Source organism: Gymnoscopelus braueri, assembly GCF_963280865.1.
Source record: "Gymnoscopelus braueri genome assembly, chromosome: 7".
In the NCBI taxonomy this organism is placed as follows: Eukaryota; Metazoa; Chordata; class Actinopteri; order Myctophiformes; family Myctophidae; genus Gymnoscopelus; species Gymnoscopelus braueri.
This window is the reverse complement of record NC_137608.1, coordinates 50,120,684-50,146,311: the sequence shown is the minus strand read 5'-3', so window position 1 is coordinate 50,146,311 and position 25,628 is coordinate 50,120,684. Positions and strand designations below refer to the sequence as shown.

At 39.8% G+C, this 25,628-nt stretch overlaps 2 protein-coding genes across 2 annotated transcripts; one reads left to right on the top strand and one right to left on the bottom strand.

Moving 5' to 3' along the window:
* Positions 1–3,125: 3,125 nt before the first annotated feature.
* Positions 3,126–8,524, top strand: LOC308089111 (extracellular matrix organizing protein FRAS1-like; the record flags this gene model as incomplete). Its single annotated transcript, XM_080433681.1, has 6 exons — positions 3,126–3,147; positions 4,161–4,375; positions 4,463–4,613; positions 5,594–5,701; positions 6,914–7,073; positions 8,422–8,524. 6 exons carry the CDS (start codon positions 3,126–3,128, stop codon positions 8,522–8,524), a joined length of 759 nt encoding a protein of 252 aa, XP_080289807.1.
* Positions 8,525–11,681: 3,157 nt separating this feature from the next.
* Positions 11,682–22,463, bottom strand: LOC308089109 (H-2 class II histocompatibility antigen, E-S beta chain-like; the record flags this gene model as incomplete). The annotated part of the gene is made up of 6 exons (XM_080433679.1): positions 11,682–11,688; positions 12,402–12,567; positions 14,355–14,627; positions 17,378–17,632; positions 22,025–22,080; positions 22,459–22,463. The coding sequence occupies 6 exons, from the start codon at positions 22,461–22,463 to the stop codon at positions 11,682–11,684; spliced, it is 762 nt and encodes a 253-aa protein (XP_080289805.1).
* Positions 22,464–25,628: the final 3,165 nt, after the last annotated feature.

The following is a 25,628-nucleotide window of genomic DNA, read 5'->3' as shown; positions in this document are numbered from 1 at the left end:
CTGCACTAAAAATAATTTCACCCACTTCTTTACACCTTTAACCTGTGATGTGACAATAAAGATGATTCTGATTCTGTTGAAGAGAAACACAAGAAAGAAAGAAAGAAAGAAAGAAAGAAAGAAAGAAAGAAAGAAAGAAAGAAAGAAAGAAAGAAAGAAAGAAACAGAAACAGAAACAGAAAGAAACAAAGAATTAAAGAAATAAAGAAATAAAGAAATAAGAAAAAAGAAAGGGGGAAAACTTGAATCAGAAAGTAAAATATCTGGTCACTTCAGAAGAGAAAACCCAAATAAAATGCTGGAGCACTCCACTGGTCTACTCTGCACATATGTATTATTATGCAGGGTGACAAGGGGGTGTGGTCTCTGAAGACCATATTCACACGGCGGCCATTTTGGTCTCTGAAGACCATATTCACACGGCGGCCATTTTGCTATTAAGTTAATGAAATGCCACCCTGTTTCTTCAATGCAGAATGCAAAAATGGCCGCCATGTGAATATGGTCTAATATTTCCAATTCCATATGAAAATAATACCAGTCAGAGTTCCATAGCTTTTGTCCCCCCTCCCCCTCCCCACCCCCCCCCTCCGACAAAATCTTGCCCCCCCCCCCCCCCTACTGACAGAGGCTAAAATCGCTTGTCTGCGTGCGTGCGTGCGTGCGTGCGTGCGTTCAGCGTCACTGGTAAAATACTGTTCATGTTCAATAAGCATCAATCCAAGCCTCATTACATCTCACTGCTGAAACCATCAAATGTCTATAAAAACACACTGGTCATGTGATCTGTGTGTGTGTGTGTGTGTGTGTGTGTGTGTGTGTGTGTGTGTGTGTGTGTGTGTGTGTGTGTGTGTGTGTGTGTGTGTGTGTGTGTTGTGTGTGTGTGTGTGTGTGTGTGTGTGTGTGTGTGTGTGTGTGTGTGTGTGCGTGCGTGCGTGCGTGCGTTCAGCGTCACTGGTAAAATGCTGTTCATGTTCAATAAGCATCAATCCAAGCCTCATTACATCTCACTGCTGAAACCATCAAATGTCTATAAAAACACACTGGTCATGTGATCTGTGTGTGCGTGTGTGTGTGTGTGTGTGTGTGTGTGTGTGTGTGTGTGTGTGTGTGTGTGTGTGTGTGTGTGTGTGTGTGTGTGTGTGTGTGTGTGTGTGTGTGTGTGTGTGTGTGTGTGTGTGTGTGTGTGTCTGTGTCTGAGTGAGTAAGTGTGTGCGTGCGTGTGCGTGTCATCGTTCATATTTGGTTTTATATACTAACAGTATATATACATGTATATATTATATAATAACATAAATATAATGTACTTACTTCCTGGGATGCTTTGACATGAAGTACAGAGGAGAGGATGAGGAGGGTGGCTGAAATCTTTATCATCACCGATCAAAACTGAACTGAATTTAATAGATGGGATTAAACAGATGAGAATAAACAGATGAGAATAAACAGATGAGAATAAACAGATGAGAATAAACAGATGAGAATAAAAAGATGAGAATAAACAGATGTTTACTGAAAGAGAAGTTCTGGAGTCTGAAAGAGAATGAAGGAGGACTCGTTCTTTAGTTCAGAAGAATCAGCCAATCAGATTAAAGATATGGTGTTACATCATCTGTTTCTGGAAAGAGGACAGTCTGGATTATTGCACATATCATGAACAGTATAGCTGCTGCTGATGCACCTTATGTCTCCACATGTACATACTGTACTTTATGCACCTTATGTCTAACCTCATGTACTGTGCCTAATGCACCTTATGTCTCCTCATGTACATACTGTACCTTATGCACCTTATGCCTCCTCATTTACATACTGTACCTTATTCACCTTATGTCTAACCTCATGTACATACTGTACTTTATGCACCTTATGTCTAACCTCATGTACATACTGTACCTTATGCACCTCATGTCTCCTCATGTATTACATACAGTATGCACATATCTTTGTTTAATTCATCTTTTAATCTCTCCTCGCCCCTCCCCCGTCTTCTTTTCTTTCTCTTTCTGAAAATAACTAAAACAATGGAGCTGCACTAAAAATAATTTCACCCACTTCTTTACACCTTTAACCTGTGATGTGACAATAAAGATGATTCTGATTCTGTTGAAGAGAAACACAAGAAAGAAATAAAGAAATAAAGAAATAAAGAAATAAAGAAATAAAGAAATAAAGAAATAAAGAAATAAGAAAAAAAAAGAAAGGGGGAAAACTTGAATCAGAAAGTAAAATATCTGGTCACTTCAGAAGAGAAAACCCAAATAAAATGCTGGAGCACTCCACTGGTCTACTCTGCACATATGTATTATTATGCAGGGTGACAAGGGGGTGTGGTCTCTGAAGACCATATTCACACGGCGGCCATTTTGCTATTAAGTTAATGAAATGCCACCCTGTTTCTTCAATGCAGAATGCAAAAATGGCCGCCATGTGAATATGGTCTAATATTTCCAATTCCATATGAAAATAATACCAGTCAGAGTTCCATAGCTTTTGTCCCCCCTCCCCCTCCCCACCCCCCCCCTCCGACAAAATCTTGCCCCCCCCCCCCCTACTGACAGAGGCTAAAATCGCTTGTCTGCGTGCGTGCGTGCGTGCGTGCGTGCGTGCGTGCGTGCGTGCCTTCAGCGTCACTGGTAAAATACTGTTCATGTTCAATAAGCATCAATCCAAGCCTCATTACATCTCACTGCTGAAACCATCAAATGTCTATAAAAACACACTGGTCATGTGATCTGTGTGTGTGTGTGTGTGTGTGTGTGTGTGTGTGTGTGTGTGTGTGTGTGTGTGTGTGTGTGTGTGTGTGTGTGTGTGTGTGTGTGTGTGTGTGTGTGTGTGTGTGTGTGTGTGTGTGTGTGTGTATAATAAGAAGAGAAAGAGGGAGACAGCTGGAGAGACGGTTCATATAACATACATGAACTGTCATACATACAGGAACATGGTTAAAATAATAATGAATGACGTAGTGATTATGAAACAGTGACTTAAGATTCCATCCGACAGCCCTAGTGTATCTGGATTAAAGGGATATTCCACCGCGGCCTCCAGCCGAGATCAGGCTGATTCCGGTGCGTCTCAGGAGCGTACACATTATGACTGAATAAAGAAGGCGCTGGAGCAACTCCATGATTTATTTTAGCAGGGAATGTAACCTGACATTGAAATGTTTGTCGTTTTTTTGTCTGCTTTGCATCCTGCTATTAAAATAAAAAAAGCTCCAATCATCCAAGTTGCTCCAGCGCCTTCTATATTCAGCCCTAATGTGTGTGTGTGTGTGTGTGTGTGTGTGTGTGTGTGTGTGTGTGTGTGTGTGTGTGTGTGTGTGTGTGTGTGTGTGTGTGTGTGTGTGTGTGTGTGTGTGTGTGTGTGTGTGTGTGTGTGTGTGTGTGTGTGTGTGTGTGTGTGTGTGTGTGTGTGTGTGTGTGTGTGTGTGTGTGTGTGTGTGTGGGGGTTTTTTTTGATTGAAACCCCAGCTCATCAACTTTCCACATAATCCTCATCCTCATATTTCCCTGCATGTGTTTGGCATTTTGTCACGATTACTTTTTGACACTAGGACTGTGTTTATTGTTAAATGTTTATTGTTTTGTTCTGCAGAGTGCAAACTATTACAGTATATAGTCTTTTTGTTCATTATTGATAGTTTTTTTTAACGTTATTTTTCCTATACTTCTTTTACTCTGTAACTTAACTGCTGTGCCGCCTCTGGTGCCTGAATTTCCCCCGCAGGATCACTGTGGTTCGGTGGTTCAGTGGTTCTCAACCAGTGGTCCTTGGGGGGGGGGTTACCAGGGGGTTACCAGGGGGTCCCCAGCGAAATTAGTTAACATAGCGTCACAATCATTTTAACCACTTAGCTTTGGCTATTCAAAAATAGCAGATACAAGCTCGTAGCGCGGCACCGAGTACCACGCTACGAGCTTGTAGATCTGCTATTTTTGAAAAATCTAGAACATTTTGCAAATCTTTGAATATATAATTTTATAAACCAAACATTTTTAACTCAAATCTCTGCTTCTGGGGGTCTCTGGCACAAAAAAAAATCAGATGGGGGTCCGCGGCCAAATGCATATACATTTAGGGGTCCTTGGCATGAAAAAGGTTGAAAACCACTGCTAAAGAAAGGTCTCTCTATCTGTTTTGCGTTTTTCCTCCCACAGATTCGGGTTTCCTGGACGACGTGTCGTACGACAGCATCTCTCTGGGCCCCGGGTTCGACCGGCCGTACCAGTTCAACCCCAAGGTGCGCGAGGCCAAGAGCATCCAGCTCTACAAACACCTCAACCTGAAGAACTGCATCTGGACGTTCGACGCTTACTACGACATGACGGAGCTCATCGACGTCTGCGGAGGCTCCGTCACGGCCGACTTCCAGGTACACACACTGGCTGCTTTTGTTGGGTTAATGATGTCATTCGGTGTCACAACCTAAGCGTTTCCTGTGCTGTGTCTTGGTGTTCAGGTGCGAGACTCGGCCCAGTCCTTCCTGACGGTGCAGGTTCCTCTGTACGTGTCCTACATCTACGTGACGGCCCCGCGAGGCTGGGCGTCCCTGGAGCACCACACGGAGATGGAGTTCTCCTTCTTCTACGACACGGTGCTCTGGAGGACAGGTGTGTGTGTTCACCACGCCGCTGCTGAGCTCGGACATGACTCCAAGACCAAATTAAATGGCTTTTTTTTTGCGAGCGTAATATCGTGACCAGCGGTCGACAAAGTGCTCAAACCCCCAGTACTTGAGTCAAAGTATTGATACACCTGGTCAAATATTACAGTCGAATTACCTGAGTTAAAGTACTGGAAGTACAAATTACAAGTTATGTTTTCTTTTAAATATTGTCTTTTTAATAAGATTTTCGAGACATTATCAGAAAATATCAATAATAGTGAAAATAGGAGATCTACAAGCTCACAAAAGATCTGAGTCAAATGTACAATACAGTCTTTGAAATGTAGTGGAGTGAAAGTATCCAAAAATACAAATACTCAATTAAAGTATAGATATTACTTAATTACAAGTAAATGTACTTCGTTACTCCACCACTTGGGCTATGGGATCTGAATGCAACTACACTGCCTGGTTGCAATGCCGAATCATGTTTGTTTTACTGCATTGCCTATTCCTCACCTCAAGTGCCTTCAGGTACATATTTCAGTCACTGTTTAAAGTTTGAAAGGAGAACATTTATAATGCACCACCCGGCAGCCGTCTTGCTTTAGATTCAGAACAGAGTAGCAGCGCCCTCTAGTGTCTCCATAATACATCAGCTCTGTGTGGAAGAGGAACATTGAGATATGGATTTACATGGTGATATTGGTTGAAATATTGGTCTGAACCTGCCAATGTAATCATGCATTACCTTTTTGTTTTACAGAAGGTAATTAAGATTGGATTTTAGGGACTTTTCATATACAAATACAAATCTTTTTTTTGTTGTTGCATCTATTGTTAATGATGTGTCGGTCATGACCACCTTTATGCTCTGAAAGTGTTTTAAAGTCACTTTATGTCACACCACGAGAGACAGTCCCAACATGTTGGTTAGCGTGGATCTTCTGTTTGACCCCCTGACCTCTGACCTCCTGTGTGCAGGCATCCAGACGGACAGCGTGCTTTCAGCCAGGCTGCAGATCATCCGCATCTACATCAGGGAGGACGGGCGGCTGGTCATCGAGTTCAAGACCCACGCCAAGTTCAGAGGTTGGTCATATTTGTACCTTTGGACCATAATAAATTATATCAATATCAATCATATCCATTTTGATAGCCATGTCTTTTGTCGGCAGCGCAAAATAGCCATTCTTTAACATCTTGAGAATGAAGCGGAAAAAGCAGTGAGGAATCCTTACAAATTCTACAGAGAAACAGCCTATCTGCCCAGGTTACTTTCAGGACACTCATCCATGTATGAATTTCACATGACTTTACTGGTGGGCCATGAATAATGCATTTTAGGAAGAAAGCCACAGGCCATCAAATCTGCTCCCAACACGGGGGCCCGAGGGGACGCAGACGTATGGCCTGTGGCTAATGTCTGCTTTAGCTCCATATGAACACATTTACAGTGGTGGAAAAAGTACTCATATTTTTAACTTTAGTAAAAATATCAATCCTGCAATGTAAAATATTCGGTTACAAGTAAAAGTCAGGAATTCAAAATGTACTTAATTAAAAGTACAAAAGTATTGGTATCAAAATGTACTTAAAGTACAAAAGTAAAAGTACTCAGTATTGCAGAATGTCCCATTTCACAACTTTTCAAAGGTATAAAAATCTAGCAGATGTACAAGCTCACAATGCGTCGCATCATTGTGAGCTTGTAGATCGGGTATTTTCAAATGGCCGAAATGTATATAGGGCTGAAGCGGTTACTGTATGTTTTGTAATAATAATAAAACTCTACAGTAACTAGTAACTAAAGTTTTCAAATAATTTTAGTGGAGTAAAAGTACAATATTTGCCTCAGAGATGTAGTGGAGTAGAAGGAAAAGCACAGAAAATTGGAAATACTCCAGTAAAGTAAAAAAGTACCTCATAATTGTACTTAGGTACAGTACTTGAGTACACATGTACTTACAGTAGTAACTTTCCACTACTGGATATGAACACATTTATCTCATGGCTAAAATGCAGAAGAGAAGGTTACGGCTCTAGTCTTAAAGGGATACTTCACTTTCGGGCCGGGGACACATTTAAAAAAAATATTAAAAATAAATGAAAAAAGTTATGGAAAATTCATGGCCCCCTCACACATTAGTAGGACACTGCGTGTCGTGAGGGGGCCATGAATTTTCCATAACTTTTTTCATTTATTTTTAATATTTTTTTTAAATGTGTCCCCGGCCCGAAAGTGAAGTATCCCTTTAAGTGTCTCAATGGCTAATACCTCTATCACGCCCCCACCCCATGCAGGTCAGTTTATCCCCGAACACCACACCTTGCCGGGCCACAAGTCCCACCTGATGGCCCCGGACCACCTGGGAGGCATCGAGTTTGACCTGCAGCTGCTGTGGAGTGCACACACCTTCGACTCGCCCTACCAGCTGTGGAGAGCCACCAGCTCCTACAGCAGGTCAGTACGCTGCATGCACGTACACTATACACTCCCAGTGGTGGGGAAAAGTACTCACATTGTTTTACTTTAAGTAAAAGTATCAATACCGCAATGTAGAAAGTAAAAGTCTGGAATTCAACATTTAGTTGAGTAAAAAGTACAAAAGTATTGGTATCAAAATGTAATTAAAGTACCAAAAAGTAGAATGTACTGATTATGTAGAATGTCCCATTTCACAAGTTTTCAAATGTATGGTCTTTTGAAAATAGCCGATCTACAAGCTCACAATGCGTCGCATTGCGACGCATTGTGAGCCTGTAGATCGGCTATTTTCAAACGGTCGAAATGTATGTAGAGTTGAAGTGGTTAATCTATGTTTTGAAATAATCTACAAAGTTACTAGTAACTCAAATTTTTAAATCATTTTAGTGGAGTAAAAGTACAATATTTGGCTCTGAGATGTAGTGGAGTAGAAGTAAAAGTACTGAAAATTGGAAATGCTCTAGTAAAGTAAAAGTATCTCAACATTTTACTTAATTACAGTACTTGAGGAAATGTACTTCACATTCCACCACTGCGCACACACACGCACGCACACACACACACACACACACACACACACACACACACACACACACACACACACACACACACACACACACACACACACACACACACACAGAGACGCGCGCACGCACACATGGTGATTTAAAAGGCTAGCTAGCTTGAACCTTGTTGGTTTTGTATGCGTCTGGGGGGAATGTATAGGCGGCCATAGCTGAATGGTTAGAGAGCCCCAGCAAGACACTTTAACCCCTAACTGCTCCCCGAGCGCCGTATTAATGGCTGCTTCACTGCTCTTTAATAGTTATAGGATGGCTAAATGCAGAGGGGCAAATCTCACGTATGTTTAAATATACCGTAGAGTGGCAAAAAAAAACACCTCAAGGAGAGGGGACCAGATTATTTATTGTATAGCATTTATCAGTTAACCCATTAAGACCCGGAACGCATACTGTGTCATTTTGAGATTTGCTGCGCTATGAGCTCGTAGATCTGCTATTTATTTTTTTTATCGTGAAAATCTTTGCAAATCTTTTGAATATATAGATTTTTAAAGCGAACATTTGTAAATCAAATCTTTTTCACATTTTCACGATTCTTTTCCAAAAAATAGCAGATCTACAAGCTCATAGCGCGGCACAGAGTGCCGCGCTATGAGCTTGTAGATCTGCAATTTTTTTAAATAGAAAAGAATGACACACAGATGCGTTCCCGGTCTTAATGGGTTATAAGCTGGAAGGTGTTGCGGGGTGTCGTTGTGTCCCTGTGGTGATTATTCTTGGTGGTTTGTGTGTCTTAACAGGAAGGACTATTCTGGAGAGTACACAGTGTTCCTCATTCCCTGCACGGTTCAGCCCACACAGCCCTGGGTGGACCCCGGAGACAAATGGTCAATTATAAAATAATAAAACCTTTTTCACAAACATGGTTGACTGACTTCCATTCAGATGGATATTAATATTATATGTTATGAAGAACTCTGATTGTGTGTGTGATCATTTATTTAATGTTTCAATATAGTGTAGAACTGAAATATTATGTTTGTGTTTTCTGACGACAGAAACTATACAAAGTAATTTGATGAACCGCCCACACTAAGTGGGACTCCCTCTTCCTTTGGTGTGGCGCCCAGGTGACGCCTAAACCCTGACCTTTAACTTCACATAAAATGTCTATAAACCTAACTTTAACCCTAACCTTAACCTCACCTCAAAACCACGTCGACCTGGGCGAAACACAGGGAAAAGACAGTAATTATCATTAGCTTTAGCTAGCCAATTAGCATTTTTAATTGTTTAAAGAACTCAATAGTGAAAAAGGTTGATGATGTCATCATTGTGCTGCTGTTATGAGTATTTAAAAGCTGAATGGACACACATGTATTTCCTCCTCTCTCCACCAGGGATCATCGCTGACTCTCTGCTTCTCTGAAAACACAGGTGTTCTGTGAAAAGAAAAGAAACCAATAAGTATCAGAATGTATTAACTGTGTGAACATGTTAACACTTTAGAATAACCTTCCCTTATAATAGTAAATTAATCATTCCCAAATTATTAGTTATTCATAACTTGTTAAATGTGTGTTAATGGTTAATGATTTAATGATTTAAAGGTTTAATGACATTCACTTTTACACCACATTCAAAGTCTTTGTCCTGGTCCTTCAAAAGTGTACAAAAAGTTTTAAGTGAAAATTCCATTCCAGTGATCAATGGCAGGTGTTTTTCTCACATTTCTAAAGTCTTTTCAACTGCAATGAAAAAATAAATCTTTGCCTGCGGGTGTCGCTGGTGAGGGATTTTGCCTGTCAATCATCGCCTCTGCTCCGCCCCCCCCCCCCCCCCCCCCCCCCCCAAAGGAAAGGATAGGGGAGGGGAGGGGCGAGGAGGAGAGTGGGCGGGATTAATCAACAGTGACCTCACTGTCGAAGGGCCAAGCTCAGATTACTTTTCAGCCTAATTATTCAGAAAACCCCAGGCCACAGAAAATCCACTGAATGTTCTAAGTTCAGGTTTTTTGGGTGTAATTGAGGTCATAAAACCCCAAATAAAACATTGAAAATAAAAAAAGTGAAAATGAATGTCATGATACCTTTAAAACTATGCTATAAATGGTTGATAGATCATGATCATAGATCATAGAACATAGATCATGTTATTAGTAAGGTTAAGGTTAAGTTTAGGTTTATAGACATAGTTTATGTGAGGTTAAAGGTCAGGGTTTAGGCACCACACCAAAGGAAGAGGGAGTCGCAAAGTGTGGGTGGTTCATCAAACTGATGAAAACACACACAAGCTCAGTAAAAAGTTCAGTAAAAATAAAGAGGAAGTGAACCTGGGTGTGTGGGAGGAGTCTAAAGATCGTCATTGGTTGTCGGCACCAGAATACGACCTGATAGAAGAAGAAGAGAGACAGTTAATACACACAAACAAATGAATTCTATGTACTGTATTATGTGTATTTCTCCATAAAATGCATAAATGTACACACAATAACACAATAACATTCAGTCATCAGAACTAATGTGAACATTTGACTCTTATTTAGGACTACATGTAACACTGATGTATTAAAGCTAAATGTGACAACATAGAACACACTTTGACCTCTAACTAGGTTGTCTAAACTGGTCTAAACCGGTTAAGGTTCAAAACCAATATAAACCAGTTTAGGTTGTGGCTTTACATGTTTGTTTGTTTGTTTGCATTTCTGTGAGGGTTCCACATGTCATGTGATCCTCTGTTGATCTGACCTCATTTCTTCCACTGGTAGTATAATAATTAATGAAACATGTTAATTAAACATGCTAATCACCTAATTTCTTCCACTGGTAGTAGATTAATTAATAAAACATGTTAATTAAACATGCTAATCACCTCATATCTTCCACTGGTAGTGTATTTATTATTTAAACATGCTAATTAAACATGCTAATCACCTCGTTTCTTCCACTGGTAGTGTATTTATTAATTAAACATGTTAATTAAACATGCTAATCACCTCGTTTCTTCCACTGGAAGTAGATGAATCCAGACAGGAACAAGACCATACCCAGAACCAGACCTGATGCTCCCATGGCCACCTTGTTCTTCACTGACTCTGGCATGGAGTCATCTGACAATACAATTATCATATCATATCATATCATATCATATCATATCATATCATATCATATCATATCATATTATTACAGTAGATTAAAACACCTTGTTCTTCACTGACTCTGACATGGAGTCATATGACAATAAGCTACAACAACCAAACACAATAAACAACTAGAAAAAGTGCTCCACGGAGCACAGGTCTCCGCCAGGTCAGGTATGTTATTGTGGCCTCCTGGTGGCGCTATAATAGGCCAATGTGAAAAGGGTGCCATTTCTTCTTAGGCCTTGCACGGCAATCGGACACTGCATTCATGATTTGAGGCATTTTGTTCCAAAAATGTGTTTTGCTAAATTAGACCTGCTGGTGGCGCTATAACAGGTCAATGTTAAAGGTTAAGGTTGGCATTTGCTCCTCAACATGGTGTGAATGTGTGTGCAAAGTTTGACCGCAATCGGACGCTGCGTTCATGATTTGCGGCATTTTGTTCAAAACAAGCCAGTACTGCAAACTTTAGATGTCAATCTTAGCCAACCAGGATGTAATATGAAAAATCAAACACATCTGTCTTGATCACATGACTATAGAGATCTTTACCGATTAGCGTGAAATTTGGATAAAATCGGAAGGAGTAATATAAAAAAAAGGTTTTACATATGTCGGCCTCCTGGTGGCGCTATAAAAGGCAGATGTGAAAAATTCCGGGCAAAGGTTTTTCCTTGACCTCTAGGGAGTGCGCTTAAAAAGTTTTACACAGATCGGTGCAGTTATATGTAAAAACAGGAATCGACCCGTTCTAGACGGACACAAGGACACACGGACAGGGGGCAAAATATACTCTCTCGCCATGCCTTTTGGCCTGGCGGAGACAATAAACAGACGACATAGTCATTGTGAGTCTGTTCAGTAATAATGAGTCCAACCCTATTGGTCCAGTCCTTGAGGAGTTTGTCTGAGGAGCTAAACACTACATCCAAAACAAAGGATATGATGATAGATTTTAGAAGACATGAATCAACCTTTTACTATGATGATTATAAACCAGGCTGTGGAATGTGCAGAAAGTATCTTAGGACAGAGTCATAGACTCAGAACTGTGAGGCAGTTTGTAAAAAAGGACATCAGCGCTTGTTCTGTCTAAGAAAACTGTCTTGTTTTCACATTGATAAAACCAAGATGACTCTTTGATCTGTTTTTATCAAATCAATCTGGTCTTTGATCTGCTTTCATCAAATCGATCTGGTCTTTTATCTGTTTTTATCAAATCAATCTGGTCTTTTATCTGTTTTTATCAAATCAATCTGGTCTTTTATCTGTTTTTATCAAATCAATCTGGTATTTTATCTGTTTTTATCAAATCAATCTGGTCTTTTATCTGTTTTTATCAAATCAATCTGGTCTTTGATCTGTTTTTATCATATCAATCTGGTCTTTTAACTGTTTTTATCAAATCAATAAGCTCATAGCGCGGCACCGAGTGCCGCGCTATGAGCTTGTAGATCTGCTATTTAAAAAAAGATCTTGAACATTTGTGCAAATGTTTGAATATAATTTTGATATATATTTTTTAAACAACATTTGTAACTCCAATATTTGCTTCTGGGGGGTCCCTGGAACAACATATTTTGATGGGGATCAGCGGCCAAAAACATAATTTTGGGGGTCCAGTCTCCATCAGACAGCTCATCAGTAGAGGAGAGACCAGAGGTCAAAGGTTCTTGACCTATCCACCAGGTCACCAGGATCACTTTAGGATAGAAGTCGTAGCTGCTGCACCTCAGCATGTGAGTGTGTTCACCACGACGAGGGGGAGTCTCTGACTTCAGTCTCACTTTGGGCTCCACTCCTAAAAAAGATGATGATATTATTATTATTATATACCAGTCATAGGAACATGTCGTTATAATTAACAATTGTATATCATCCAAATGCGATCCAAATGATCCAGAAAGCCGCAACACGCTTGTTCTTCAAACAGCCAAAATGTTCACATTTCCCGGCTCTCCCCCGTTCTCCTCTCCCTCCTTTGGCTCCCAGTTGCTGCCCTCACAGAGGTATGACACCCCCATATCTTCAAGACTCTTCTCCTTTCTCTAAAACACCCTGGTCAACGCTCCACACATCCTAGACTCTTCTCCCTTCCCTAAAACACCCTGGACAACGCTCCACATGTGCCAGACTCTTCTCCCTTCTCTAAAACACCCTGGACAACGCTCCATACGTCTTAAACTCTTCTCCCTTCTGGCTCCCAAACGGTGGAACAAACTCCCCGTTGCAGTTAGAGCTGCAGACTCACTTCCAATCTACCACCATAATCTGAAGACTGTAGCACTAGACCTAGCCTTGATGACCTTGCAGGCTTATGCAAAGGTTAAAATGTAATTTAGATATCACGTCATGTAGACAGATGCCAGGTTCATTGTACACCTGGTATCCTATAGTTTGGATAGTTTCAATGTACAGATTATTTTTTTGTTTGATATTATACTGTTTAGACTGATAATAGGTTCTTGGTTTACCTATAATCCTAGAATACTATTTCTATGCATTTGATGTATTACCTTGTGTTTTCCTTACTTACTGTAAATCACTCTGGATTAAGAGCATCTAATAAATGCATGCAGTGTAATTTTAAATGTCAGTGAACAACATTTCATAGAGTACTGTAGATTCTACTATAGTCTACAGTTTTCTACAAAGTAGAATTCATTTATATAACGTAATTTAAACATATTAAATAATTCACAGTTACACAGTGCTTTACATAAACAAAAATAAACCATTACATATCATTTAATGAAAATAGTTTGAATGAACTAGAGTAGAAACAAACAAAACAATACACAATATCCTGTAAATATTGTGATTAAAGCATACAAAACAAACTAATTAAGACAATAATTAAAATATAAAATCAGGTGGTGAAATGAAGTGTATAGAGGTGTGTTTTATCCTGCATGGTTCTTTTTAAAGTTCATTTAAAAACATTAATCCTGGTGTCTCTGTTTTAGGCAGGTCATTATATGAGGGTGAAAACACTCAGAAATAGATCTATATGTTTCATTTATACTCTGTGTACGATGGTGAAACCACATGTTGTGAGCTTGTAGATCTGCTATTTCCACTGCGTGACAGCGTGTTAGATTAAGCCTATAAATCAGGCTTAAAGGAGTAGTTCACCCCAAAAATGACTTATTTTCTATCAATTACACCCCATGAAGCATTGAATTCATGGAGATGTTTTAGTTTTTGTCTCATTCCTGAGACAATAATTTGATGACCGGCGGTCTCTCCGGTAGGAGACTCAAAGAGTCTCCTTTGAGTCTCCTACCGGATACATTAGCATATTTCCACAGATAATCAAATTAGTGTGCAGGAATGAGACAAAAACTAAAAAATCTCAAGGCTTCATGGGGTGTGATTGATATTTAAAAAAATAAGTCATTTTTGGGGTGAACTACTCCTTTAAGTGTTTAAGAGGATCTGAAATGTTTCTCAGCAGATTAAGTAATGTTTTATAATCATTATCAGATCAATATTAACACCATTAATCATCTCTGAATAGAATCATGTGATTTCATGTTATAGTTTATGAGGTGATGAGTGTTGAGTGCTGCTCTGAGATCAGCTCACCTCTCTTGTTCAGAACAGAGGAGTAGTAGTTCTCAATGTTGGGTTTGCAGAATGTCTCTGGTTGTGCTCTCCTATAAGCCAGTGCTCCAGGATCTTTATTGAGGCGCTCTGCGTTCTTCACACCAAACTCAGTGTATCCAACATACTGATCTACTCTACTGTCCCACCTGAGGAACTCATCACCATCGAAATTCATGTACTGTATGTACTGTATGTCCTTCAGCTCACTGGAGTTAAACACACAGCACTGAGCCACATAGAACACATATCCATCTGGAAATAGACAATTAAAAATGTCATTAATGTTCAGTTTTATTATCATCTGTATAACATCAACACTAGGCTAACTGCCCCCCATCGGCCAAACATGTCACTACAGAAAGTCTAAACTAGGTTCGGGATGTGAAATCTGGCATTAAAATGTTTTGAATGTATATTGAATATCTTTAAAAACAATTAGATTGAGCTACCAGTTAATTTTTGTTTCTCTATATGTCCAGTTATCTAGCGTGGCTGAGTAAACAAGGACTCTGTCTGTCTGTCTGTCTGTCTGTCTGTCTGTCTGTCTGTCTGTCTGTCTGTCTGTCTGTCTGTCTGTCTGTCTGTCTTTTTTCATATCCAGGCTATTTGAAAATAGCAGATCTACAAGCTCATAGTGCCGCGCTACGAGCTTGTAGATCTGCTATTTTCAAACATTTGAGTACTTTTACTTTTGGTACTTGTACATTTTGATGCCAATACTTTTGTACTTTTACTCAAGTGAATTTTGAATTCCTGACTTTTACTTGTAACAGAGTACTTCTAGATTGCAGCATTGTTACTTTTACTTAAGTCAAACATTTGAGTACTTTTCCCACCACTGACTCTAGTCAGCAAACAAGGTAAATAGTCACATAAGTAGAGAGTAGAGAGAACAATGTAGAGCCTCAAAGAAACTATAGGATACCAGGTCAATCATTATAACAATCAGCTGAGTTATATTAAACAAATAAAGGTCATTATTTATACTGTAATTAAAGCCTGCATTGCAAAACTAAATTAAAACACTAAACTGTTGCTTTTGAATTTAAATTGCAATATTTTATATAACCCCCAAATGTATCAAATAAATCATCATTCAATTCAAATAATTGAATGAGTGCATTGACTTCTGGGGGGTCCCCAGATGATTAGCTTAATAGGTAACATTGTTTTCTCACTCAACAGTAAACAAACCAACATACAGTATAAGTGGATACAGGGTATCTGCACATTTATAAAGTGACAATTTAATGATTTAAGACCTTTTTAATAGCAAATTGGCCAAATTGTCAAATGAATAAGAGAGAGGCAAACGATGTGAAAATAGCCGATCTACAAGCACAAAAAAATATGATTATTTTGGGAGGTCCCCAGTTCAAATAGGATTATTTTGGGGGTCCCCAGTTGAAATAGGATTGTTTTGGGGGGTCCCACCCAGTTTTTTTGTAGCCAGCGGATTCTAAAAAAACGCTGTGACGCACCTGTCACTCACATTCAAGACCGTCCCCGTAGCCCGCACCGCCTGCTGCCTTGAGCACCATGTTGCTTCCTGAATCTTGAGACGGACCGCCTTCCACTCACCCGATTGGACAGAGGGAGAAAATCAGCTCCTGCCTCCAACAGTTTTATGCTTCCACTGGACAAGTCGCGTAGATTCAGGAAGCACCATGGTGCTCAAGGCAGCAGGCGGTAAGGGCTACGGGGACGGTCTTGAATGTGAGTGACAGGTGCGTCACAGCGGGTTTTTTTAATCCGCTGGCTGCAAAAAACTGTGGACAACCTGCGTTTAACAGCGGCCAGCCAACTTTTGGTGAGAGAGCGCCCTTACAATTAAAAGTCAGAAACTCAAAATGTACTTGAGTAAAAGTACAAAACTATTGCATAAAAATGTACTTAAAGTACCAAAAGTAAAAATACTCATTATACAAAATGTCCCATTCCAAGTTTTGTAATGTATACAAATCTTTTGAAAATAGCAGATCTACAAGCTCACAATGCATCAAATCGTGATTAGTGACGCATTGTGAGCTTGTAGATCGGCTATTTTCAAATGGCCTATAGGGCTGAAGTGGTTACTGTATGTTTTGTAATAATAATCAAAATATACAAAGTAACTAGTAACTAAAGTTTTAAAATAATTGTAGTGGAGTAAAAGTACAATATTTTCCTCTGAGATGTAGTGGAGTAGAAGTAAAAGTATTGGAAATTGGAAATACTCGAGTAAGTACAAATGCCTCAAAATTGTACTTGAGTACATGTACTTAGTTACTCACCTCTGTAATTTAATTCATGAATCACAGGAACATTTTGATGGTAACTGTTGTATAATCGTATTATCTTGGATTTTGACATGATTCATATGTCTTTTAATTGAAAATCCAAATAAATAAATGAAAGTGTATCAGATATGCTCAGTGGTCATTGGTCATGGGCCGCGGTAACACGCCATCCCACCAGTCTTTTGAGCAGAAGCACGCACACGCACATGCATCCATTAAAACAACCCTTAAGTTCACACCTCAACAAAGGCTGCCGACTGCCGGATGTCACACCAGGTGAATTAACATAGGAATGAGCCTAGATGCATATCAATTGTCCATTGTGTGACATGTAGTGTAGGTGTTAAGCCACGTCTTTAATAGTGTCCCACCAGAGATAGATTCACCAAATCAACACTGGATACGCTTCCTCAGACGTTTTTTGGATGGTATACGCTTTAAAAAACAAATCTTTACAGTATACTATGTATATAGTGTAACACGGTAGAACACACCACTGCATCTACATAGTTGTACCATCTACACCTCACCTACAGCTCAGGCTGTACAGAGCAGATACTAATGCATAGATTTGTAGCACATATTCATGTTTACTAGAAATACATATTATTTAGAATATATTTCACCATAAATGCTTAATATACATGTTTAAACATTTTCATTAATGTTAAATATATTCAACCGTTTTAGTTAATAACTATTGTGTTCATAGTATTCATGTACCTTTGACTGGTGGTTTCTTCAAGGCAGTGAGAATGGTGTCCAGGTTGTATTTGCAGAGCGCCTGATTATTCAAAGCTGCTTCATAAGCTGCTGTCCAGTTGATATGATCTACAAACGGAGGCTGAGGCTCCACCACCTTCCCTTTGTTGAAGTCTGCGTACATCAGCACTTCACCATCCAGTGCAAACATGTATTCTTTATATGGGTCTTTGACTGTGTCTGAACAGCCAACGACACTAATCTCCTCATGGAACACTGGAAATAAAACAAAGATGACATTAAATTCAACAACAAACTTCTTCACAGTGACAATAACACATAATCATCATGTTAAACAATCATGTTTGCAGTGGTGGAAGAAGTACTCAAATATTTTACTTAAGTAAAAGTATCAATGCTGCAATTTAGAAGTACTCTGTTACAAGTAAAATTCCGGAATTTAAAATGTACTTGAGTAAAAGTACAAAAGTATTGCTATAAAAATGTATTTATAGTACCAAAAGTAAAAGTACCAAAATGTTTGAAAATAGCAAATCTACAAGCTCACAACACGTCGCGATGAGACGCGATGAGACGCGTTGTGAGCTTGTAGATCGGCTATTTTCAAATAGCCTAGGTATAAAATAGGGCTAAAGTGGTTAATGTATTTTTTATAATGTTATACTTTATATCTGCAAAGTAACTAGTAACTAAAGTTTTCAAATAATTGTAGTGGAATAAAAGTACAATATTTTTCTGTGAGATGTAGTGGAGTAGAAGTAAAATTACTGGAAATTGGAAATACTCCAGTAAAGATAAAGTATAAGTACCTCAAAATTGTACTTGAGTACAGTACTTGAGTAAATGTATTTAGTTACTTTACACCACTGCATGTTTGGTTCTTAACATGCAGTGGTGTAAAGTCTTCTTATGAAGTGGAAGGTTGGATATTAAAAGTAACTTCCTGTCAAACGTTTTATTCACTGAAACAGATTCAAATGTGTTTTTGTTTTGTATTTTATTATGAAAGTAATTCATACAGAATGATTTATTTCATGATGTCACAACAACAGTTCCTATCTGTTTTAATGTTATGTATTTGGACCAACATTCAAGATCCAATACTGTATATACTGTACAGGTAGTAAAAGGTGTGTGTGTGTGTGTGTGTGTGTGTGTGTGTGTGTGTGTGTGTGTGTGTGTGTGTGTGTGTGTGTGTGTGTGTGTGTGTGTGTGTGTGTGTGTGTGTGTGTGTGTGTGTGTGTGTGTGTGTATTGTATTGTTTATTGGATCTTGTTTAGTCGATACACTTATTTGTTTTAGCTCATGCTCATTTGATTTAGCTATTTTGTCTCATCTGTTTAAGGAAATAGGTAGCTGATATATTTTACCTTAGCGCTAGGTATACTCTTGGTTGCTTGTTTTTGCAGAAAATGCACTAAAGACTTCTGGTGATTAGTAGTTTTCGTTCCCTACCTATGTTGAATACACTTATTGTAAGTCGCTTTGGATAAAAGCGTCTGCTAAATGACTGTAATGTAATGTAATGTAATGTAATGTAATGTAATGTAATGTAATGTAATGTATGTGTGCGTGCGTGTGTGTGCGCGTGTGTGTGCGTGCGTGTGTGTGTGTGTGTGTGTGTGTGTGTGTGTGTGTGTGTGTGTGTGTGTGTGTGTGTGTCATTTGTTTATATTTTGCATTGTTCATATTACATTTTATATAATAACATTAGATATTGTAGTGTATTTTGCACAAGTGTGACAATATTCTTGAAAGGAGAAGAAGTAGAAAGGTCCAGACCAGTAATGTTCCTCAAGTCGATTTATTGGACAAAAACAGAGTACAGAGCACCAGAGCACATGTCAGCCTTGCTGCTACATGGTGTGGCCGGAACAGAACAGAAGAAGAAGGGGCAAGGACAAGAAGGGCAAGGCAAGGGAAATGGAAAGGGCCGGTTTCTTTGTCCTCACAGTATTTATAGGCAGACTTCACATGTGTGTCTATGTACTTGCATACATTGGATGTGCACGGAGCTAGGTGTGTGTGCTACATCTCTTGTGTGTGTATGTGTGTGTGTGTGTGTGTGTGTGTGTGTGTGTGTGTGTGTGTGTGTGTGTGTGTGTGTGTGTGTGTGTGTGTGTGTGTGTGTGTGTGTGTGTGTGTGTGTGTGTGTGTGTGTGTGTGTGTGTGTGTGTGTGTCCATTGTGCAGAAGAACAACACCCCAAGATCCTAGAGGTCAGCTAAGGTCAGATGCCCTCTGGGAAGCATCCTTTGAACTGGACATCTAGTGTTAAAGCAACCACTCTGGAATGTGCACTGTAGACCACTCAGTATCAGCCTCATGTCTCTGTGTGTGTGTGTGTGTGTGTTCAAATTGGGCTCTATAAGTCCATAAATGTGTATCAATTTATCATATTCCCCCCTACGGAGGGCCCTATTGGTCCTTCGTAAACAAGGGTACAATGAAGAAAATCAAAACACAAGTAAGAAAACCATAATTCAAAAACATACTCCTCAAAAAAACAGAACTCATCACACCACAACATCAACATCACCTCGACCCCCCTTGATAGACAAAGTACTGGGACACAAACAGACAAACATAAAACAGGCATTAAGATTACACAGTATTGTCATAAGGTGATTCACATTATATTTAAAGTAAAAATAGTCGGACTGCATAACAAATCAAAACATTTCTACAGCTGACACAGAGATTCATTTACATCAATTCATACACCGAACACCACTGAGCGTGGTATGGCGGTTATTCTAGATGCATAGAATAAACATAGACACAATCCCCTGTGTGCCAACGCATTTCCAATCAGTTCCAATCAGTGCATTAGGACCCCTCTGTTGTTCCTTAAACTCTGGGAAAAAATGTTAATCAGCCAACAATGGAAGCTGAAAGAATACAATGAATCATACACTCACTAATCGATAACACCACCCTCCACCAATGCCCCCTCCGCCGAGCTACCAAACTATAACCAAAGACAACGTAAAACTTTCCACAGTCTTAATACTGGGCAAAGCTAACCCTGAAATGTAATTACATAAGGTAACTCTATGGTAACTACCCAACGGAAGCATACACATTGATAACAGAAGGGAAAGTGTGCCGTCAGTGAAATAATAAAACACAAAGTAAACCCACATTAAATACAAGAGACCAGAGAGTGAAACAAAATCCTTCACAACACTACAATAAAACGGCAGCCAAACACTCCGCAGTTTAAATCACCATTATCACAAACATATAACCAACATACATTAGCCTACATGTTAAACCTTCCATCGCGTCCACAAACACAAAGTCCAGTCACACGGAGGAGAGATGGATCCTGTGGCATAGGCAAAGAATGGGTGGGGGCCATTTGTGCCCCTCAGTGCTGAGTGCTGTTCCAGCAAGCCAACTTGCTTCTGTCCTCTGTCCATACTCTGAAGTTCTCCTGTAACCCTCTTTTTACTTGTTTTCTTACATATCGTCACAGGGGTTGATGCTGTGAGGTTGAATACTAGTGTCATCACAGGGTTGGTGCTGTGAGGTTCCCTTTTTGTGGATCTGTTGAAAATCAGCTCTTGTCAATTTTCCATAGCCTGCTCCTCTGGTGGGTCTGCATCTGTGTAGGAAGATGGTCTGCATCTGGTCCGGATGAGCTTTCAAAAATCTTCCTCCCAAAAAGAAAATCACAGCTTGTACTCAACTTCTCAAGTTCTTCTCGTGTGGAACGGTCACAGACACCCAGTGTCCAGCACTGTAGTCTGAAGAAGACCAAACCATTTAAACGTCCTGGCTGGTTCGCCAAATGTAGTGTATTTTGCCAATTGTGGTAAAATGCACAAGTGTGACAATATTCTTGAAAGGAAAAGAAGTAGAAAGGTCCAGACCAGTAATGTTCCTCAAGTCGATTTATTGGACAAAAACAGAGTACAGAGCACCAGAGCACATGTCAGCCTTGCTGCTACATGGTGTGGCCGGAACAGAACAGAAGAAGAAGGGGCAAGGACAAGAAGGGCAAGGCAAGGGAAAGGGAAAGGGCCGGTTTCTTTGTCCTCACAGTATTTATAGGCAGACTTCACATGTGTGTCTATGTACTTGCATACATTGGATGTGCACGGAGCTAGGTGTGTGTGCTACATCTCTTGTGTGTGTGTATGTGTGTGTGTGTGTGTGTGTGTGTGTGTGTGTGTGTGTGTGTGTGTGTGTGTGTGTGTGTGTGTGTGTGTGTGTGTGTGTGTGTGTGTGTGTGTGTGTGTGTGTGTGTGTGTGTGTGTCCATTGTGCAGAAGAACAACACCCCAAGATCCTAGAGGTCAGCTAAGGTCAGATGCCCTCTGGGAAGCATCCTTTGAACTGGACATCTAGTGTTAAAGCAACCACTCTGGAATGTGCACTGTAGACCACTCAGTATCAGCCTCATGTCTCTCTGTGTGTGTGTGTGTGTGTGTGTGTGTGTGTGTGTGTGTGTGTGTGTGTGTGTGTGTGTGTGTGTGTGTGTGTGTGTGTGTGTGTGTGTGTGTGTGTGTGTGTGTGTGTGTGTGTGTGTGTGTGTGTGTGTGTGTGTGTTCAAATTGGGCTCTATAAGTCCATAAATGTGTATCAATTTACCACATTATATATGTTTATATTATATAATAACATAAATATAATGTACTTACTTCCTGGGATCGCTTTGACCTGGCTGTAATCTTCATCATCACTGGTCAAAACTGAACTGAATTTAATAGATGAGAATAAACAGATGAGGATAAACAGATCAGAATAATCAGATGAGAATAAACAGATCAGAATAAACAAATGTATTTATTTCTTTTACTGAAAGAGAAGTTCTGGAGTCTGAAAGAGAAAGAAGGAGGACACTTTCTCTAGTTCAGAAGAGTCAGCCAATCAGATTAAAGATATGATGTTACATCATCTGTATCCAAGAAGACGACAGTGTGGATTATTGCACATAACATGAACAGTATATACTGTAGCTGCTGCTTATGCATCTTATGTCTCCTCATGTACATGCTGTACCTTATGCACCTTATGTCTATGCACCTTATGTCTCCACATGTACATACTGTACTTTATGCACCTTATGTCTAACCTCATGTACTGTGCCTAATATACCTTATGTCTCCTCATGTACATGTACCTTATGCACCTTATGTCTCCTCATTTACATACTGTACCTTATTCACCTTATGTCTAACCTCATGTACATACTGTACTTTATGCACCTTATGTCTAACCTCATGTACATACTGTACCTTATGCACCTCATGTCTCCTCATGTATTACATACAGTATGCACATATCTTTGTTTAATTCATCTTTTAATCTCTCCTCGCCCCTCCCCCGTCTTCTTTTCTTTCTCTTTCTGAAAATAACTAAAACAATGGAGCTGCACTAAAAATAATTTCACCCACTTCTTTACACCTTTAACCTGTGATGTGACAATAAAGATGATTCTGATTCTGTTGAAGAGAAACACAAGAAAGAAAGAAAGAAAGAAAGAAAGAAAGAAAGAAAGAAAGAAAGAAAGAAAGAAAGAAAGAAACAGAAACAGAAACAGAAAGAAACAAAGAATTAAAGAAATAAAGAAATAAAGAAATAAGAAAAAAGAAAGGGGGAAAACTTGAATCAGAAAGTAAAATATCTGGTCACTTCAGAAGAGAAAACCCAAATAAAATGCTGGAGCACTCCACTGGTCTACTCTGCACATATGTATTATTATGCAGGGTGACAAGGGGGTGTGGTCTCTGAAGACCATATTCACACGGCGGCCATTTTGCTATTAAGTTAATGAAATGCCACCCTGTTTCTTCAATGCAGAATGCAAAAATGGCCGCCATGTGAATATGGTCTAATATTTCCAATTCCATATGAAAATAATACCAGTCAGAGTTCCATAGCTTTTGTCCCCCCTCCCCCTCCCCACCCCCCCCCTCCGACAAAATCTTGCCCCCCCCCCCCCCCTACTGACAGAGGCTAAAATCGCTTGTCTGCGTGCGTGCGTGCGTGCGTGCGTGCGTTCAGCGTCACTGGTAAAATACTGTTCATGTTCAATAAGCATCAATCCAAGCCTCATTACATCTCACTGCTGAAACCATCAAATGTCTATAAAAACACACTGGTCATGTGATCTGTGTGTGTGTGTGTGTGTGTGTGTGTGTGTGTGTGTGTGTGTGTGTGTGTGTGTGTGTGTGTGTGTGTGTGTGTGTGTGTGTGTTTGTGTGTGTGTGTGTGTGTGTGTGTGTGTGTGTGTGTGTGTGTGTGTGTGCGTGCGTGCGTGCGTGCGTTCAGCGTCACTGGTAAAATGCTGTTCATGTTCAATAAGCATCAATCCAAGCCTCATTACATCTCACTGCTGAAACCATCAAATGTCTATAAAAACACACTGGTCATGTGATCTGTGTGTGCGTGTGTGTGTGTGTGTGTGTGTGTGTGTGTGTGTGTGTGTGTGTGTGTGTGTGTGTGTGTGTGTGTGTGTGTGTGTGTGTGTGTGTGTGTGTGTGTGTGTGTGTGTGTGTGTGTGTGTGTGTCTGTGTCTGAGTGAGTAAGTGTGTGCGTGCGTGTGCGTGTCATCGTTCATATTTGGTTTTATATACTAACAGTATATATACATGTATATATTATATAATAACATAAATATAATGTACTTACTTCCTGGGATGCTTTGACATGAAGTACAGAGGAGAGGATGAGGAGGGTGGCTGAAATCTTTATCATCACCGATCAAAACTGAACTGAATTTAATAGATGGGATTAAACAGATGAGAATAAACAGATGAGAATAAACAGATGAGAATAAACAGATGAGAATAAACAGATGAGAATAAAAAGATGAGAATAAACAGATGTTTACTGAAAGAGAAGTTCTGGAGTCTGAAAGAGAATGAAGGAGGACTCGTTCTTTAGTTCAGAAGAATCAGCCAATCAGATTAAAGATATGGTGTTACATCATCTGTTTCTGGAAAGAGGACAGTCTGGATTATTGCACATATCATGAACAGTATAGCTGCTGCTGATGCACCTTATGTCTCCACATGTACATACTGTACTTTATGCACCTTATGTCTAACCTCATGTACTGTGCCTAATGCACCTTATGTCTCCTCATGTACATACTGTACCTTATGCACCTTATGCCTCCTCATTTACATACTGTACCTTATTCACCTTATGTCTAACCTCATGTACATACTGTACTTTATGCACCTTATGTCTAACCTCATGTACATACTGTACCTTATGCACCTCATGTCTCCTCATGTATTACATACAGTATGCACATATCTTTGTTTAATTCATCTTTTAATCTCTCCTCGCCCCTCCCCCGTCTTCTTTTCTTTCTCTTTCTGAAAATAACTAAAACAATGGAGCTGCACTAAAAATAATTTCACCCACTTCTTTACACCTTTAACCTGTGATGTGACAATAAAGATGATTCTGATTCTGTTGAAGAGAAACACAAGAAAGAAATAAAGAAATAAAGAAATAAAGAAATAAAGAAATAAAGAAATAAAGAAATAAGAAAAAAAGAAAGGGGGAAAACTTGAATCAGAAAGTAAAATATCTGGTCACTTCAGAAGAGAAAACCCAAATAAAATGCTGGAGCACTCCACTGGTCTACTCTGCACATATGTATTATTATGCAGGGTGACAAGGGGGTGTGGTCTCTGAAGACCATATTCACACGGCGGCCATTTTGCTATTAAGTTAATGAAATGCCACCCTGTTTCTTCAATGCAGAATGCAAAAATGGCCGCCATGTGAATATGGTCTAATATTTCCAATTCCATATGAAAATAATACCAGTCAGAGTTCCATAGCTTTTGTCCCCCCTCCCCCTCCCCACCCCCCCCCTCCGACAAAATCTTGCCCCCCCCCCCCCTACTGACAGAGGCTAAAATCGCTTGTCTGCGTGCGTGCGTGCGTGCGTGCGTGCGTGCGTGCGTGCGTGCCTTCAGCGTCACTGGTAAAATACTGTTCATGTTCAATAAGCATCAATCCAAGCCTCATTACATCTCACTGCTGAAACCATCAAATGTCTATAAAAACACACTGGTCATGTGATCTGTGTGTGTGTGTGTGTGTGTGTGTGTGTGTGTGTGTGTGTGTGTGTGTGTGTGTGTGTGTGTGTGTGTGTGTGTGTGTGTGTGTGTGTGTGTGTGTGTGTGTGTGTGTGTGTGTGTGTGTGTGTGTATAATAAGAAGAGAAAGAGGGAGACAGCTGGAGAGACGGTTCATATAACATACATGAACTGTCATACAT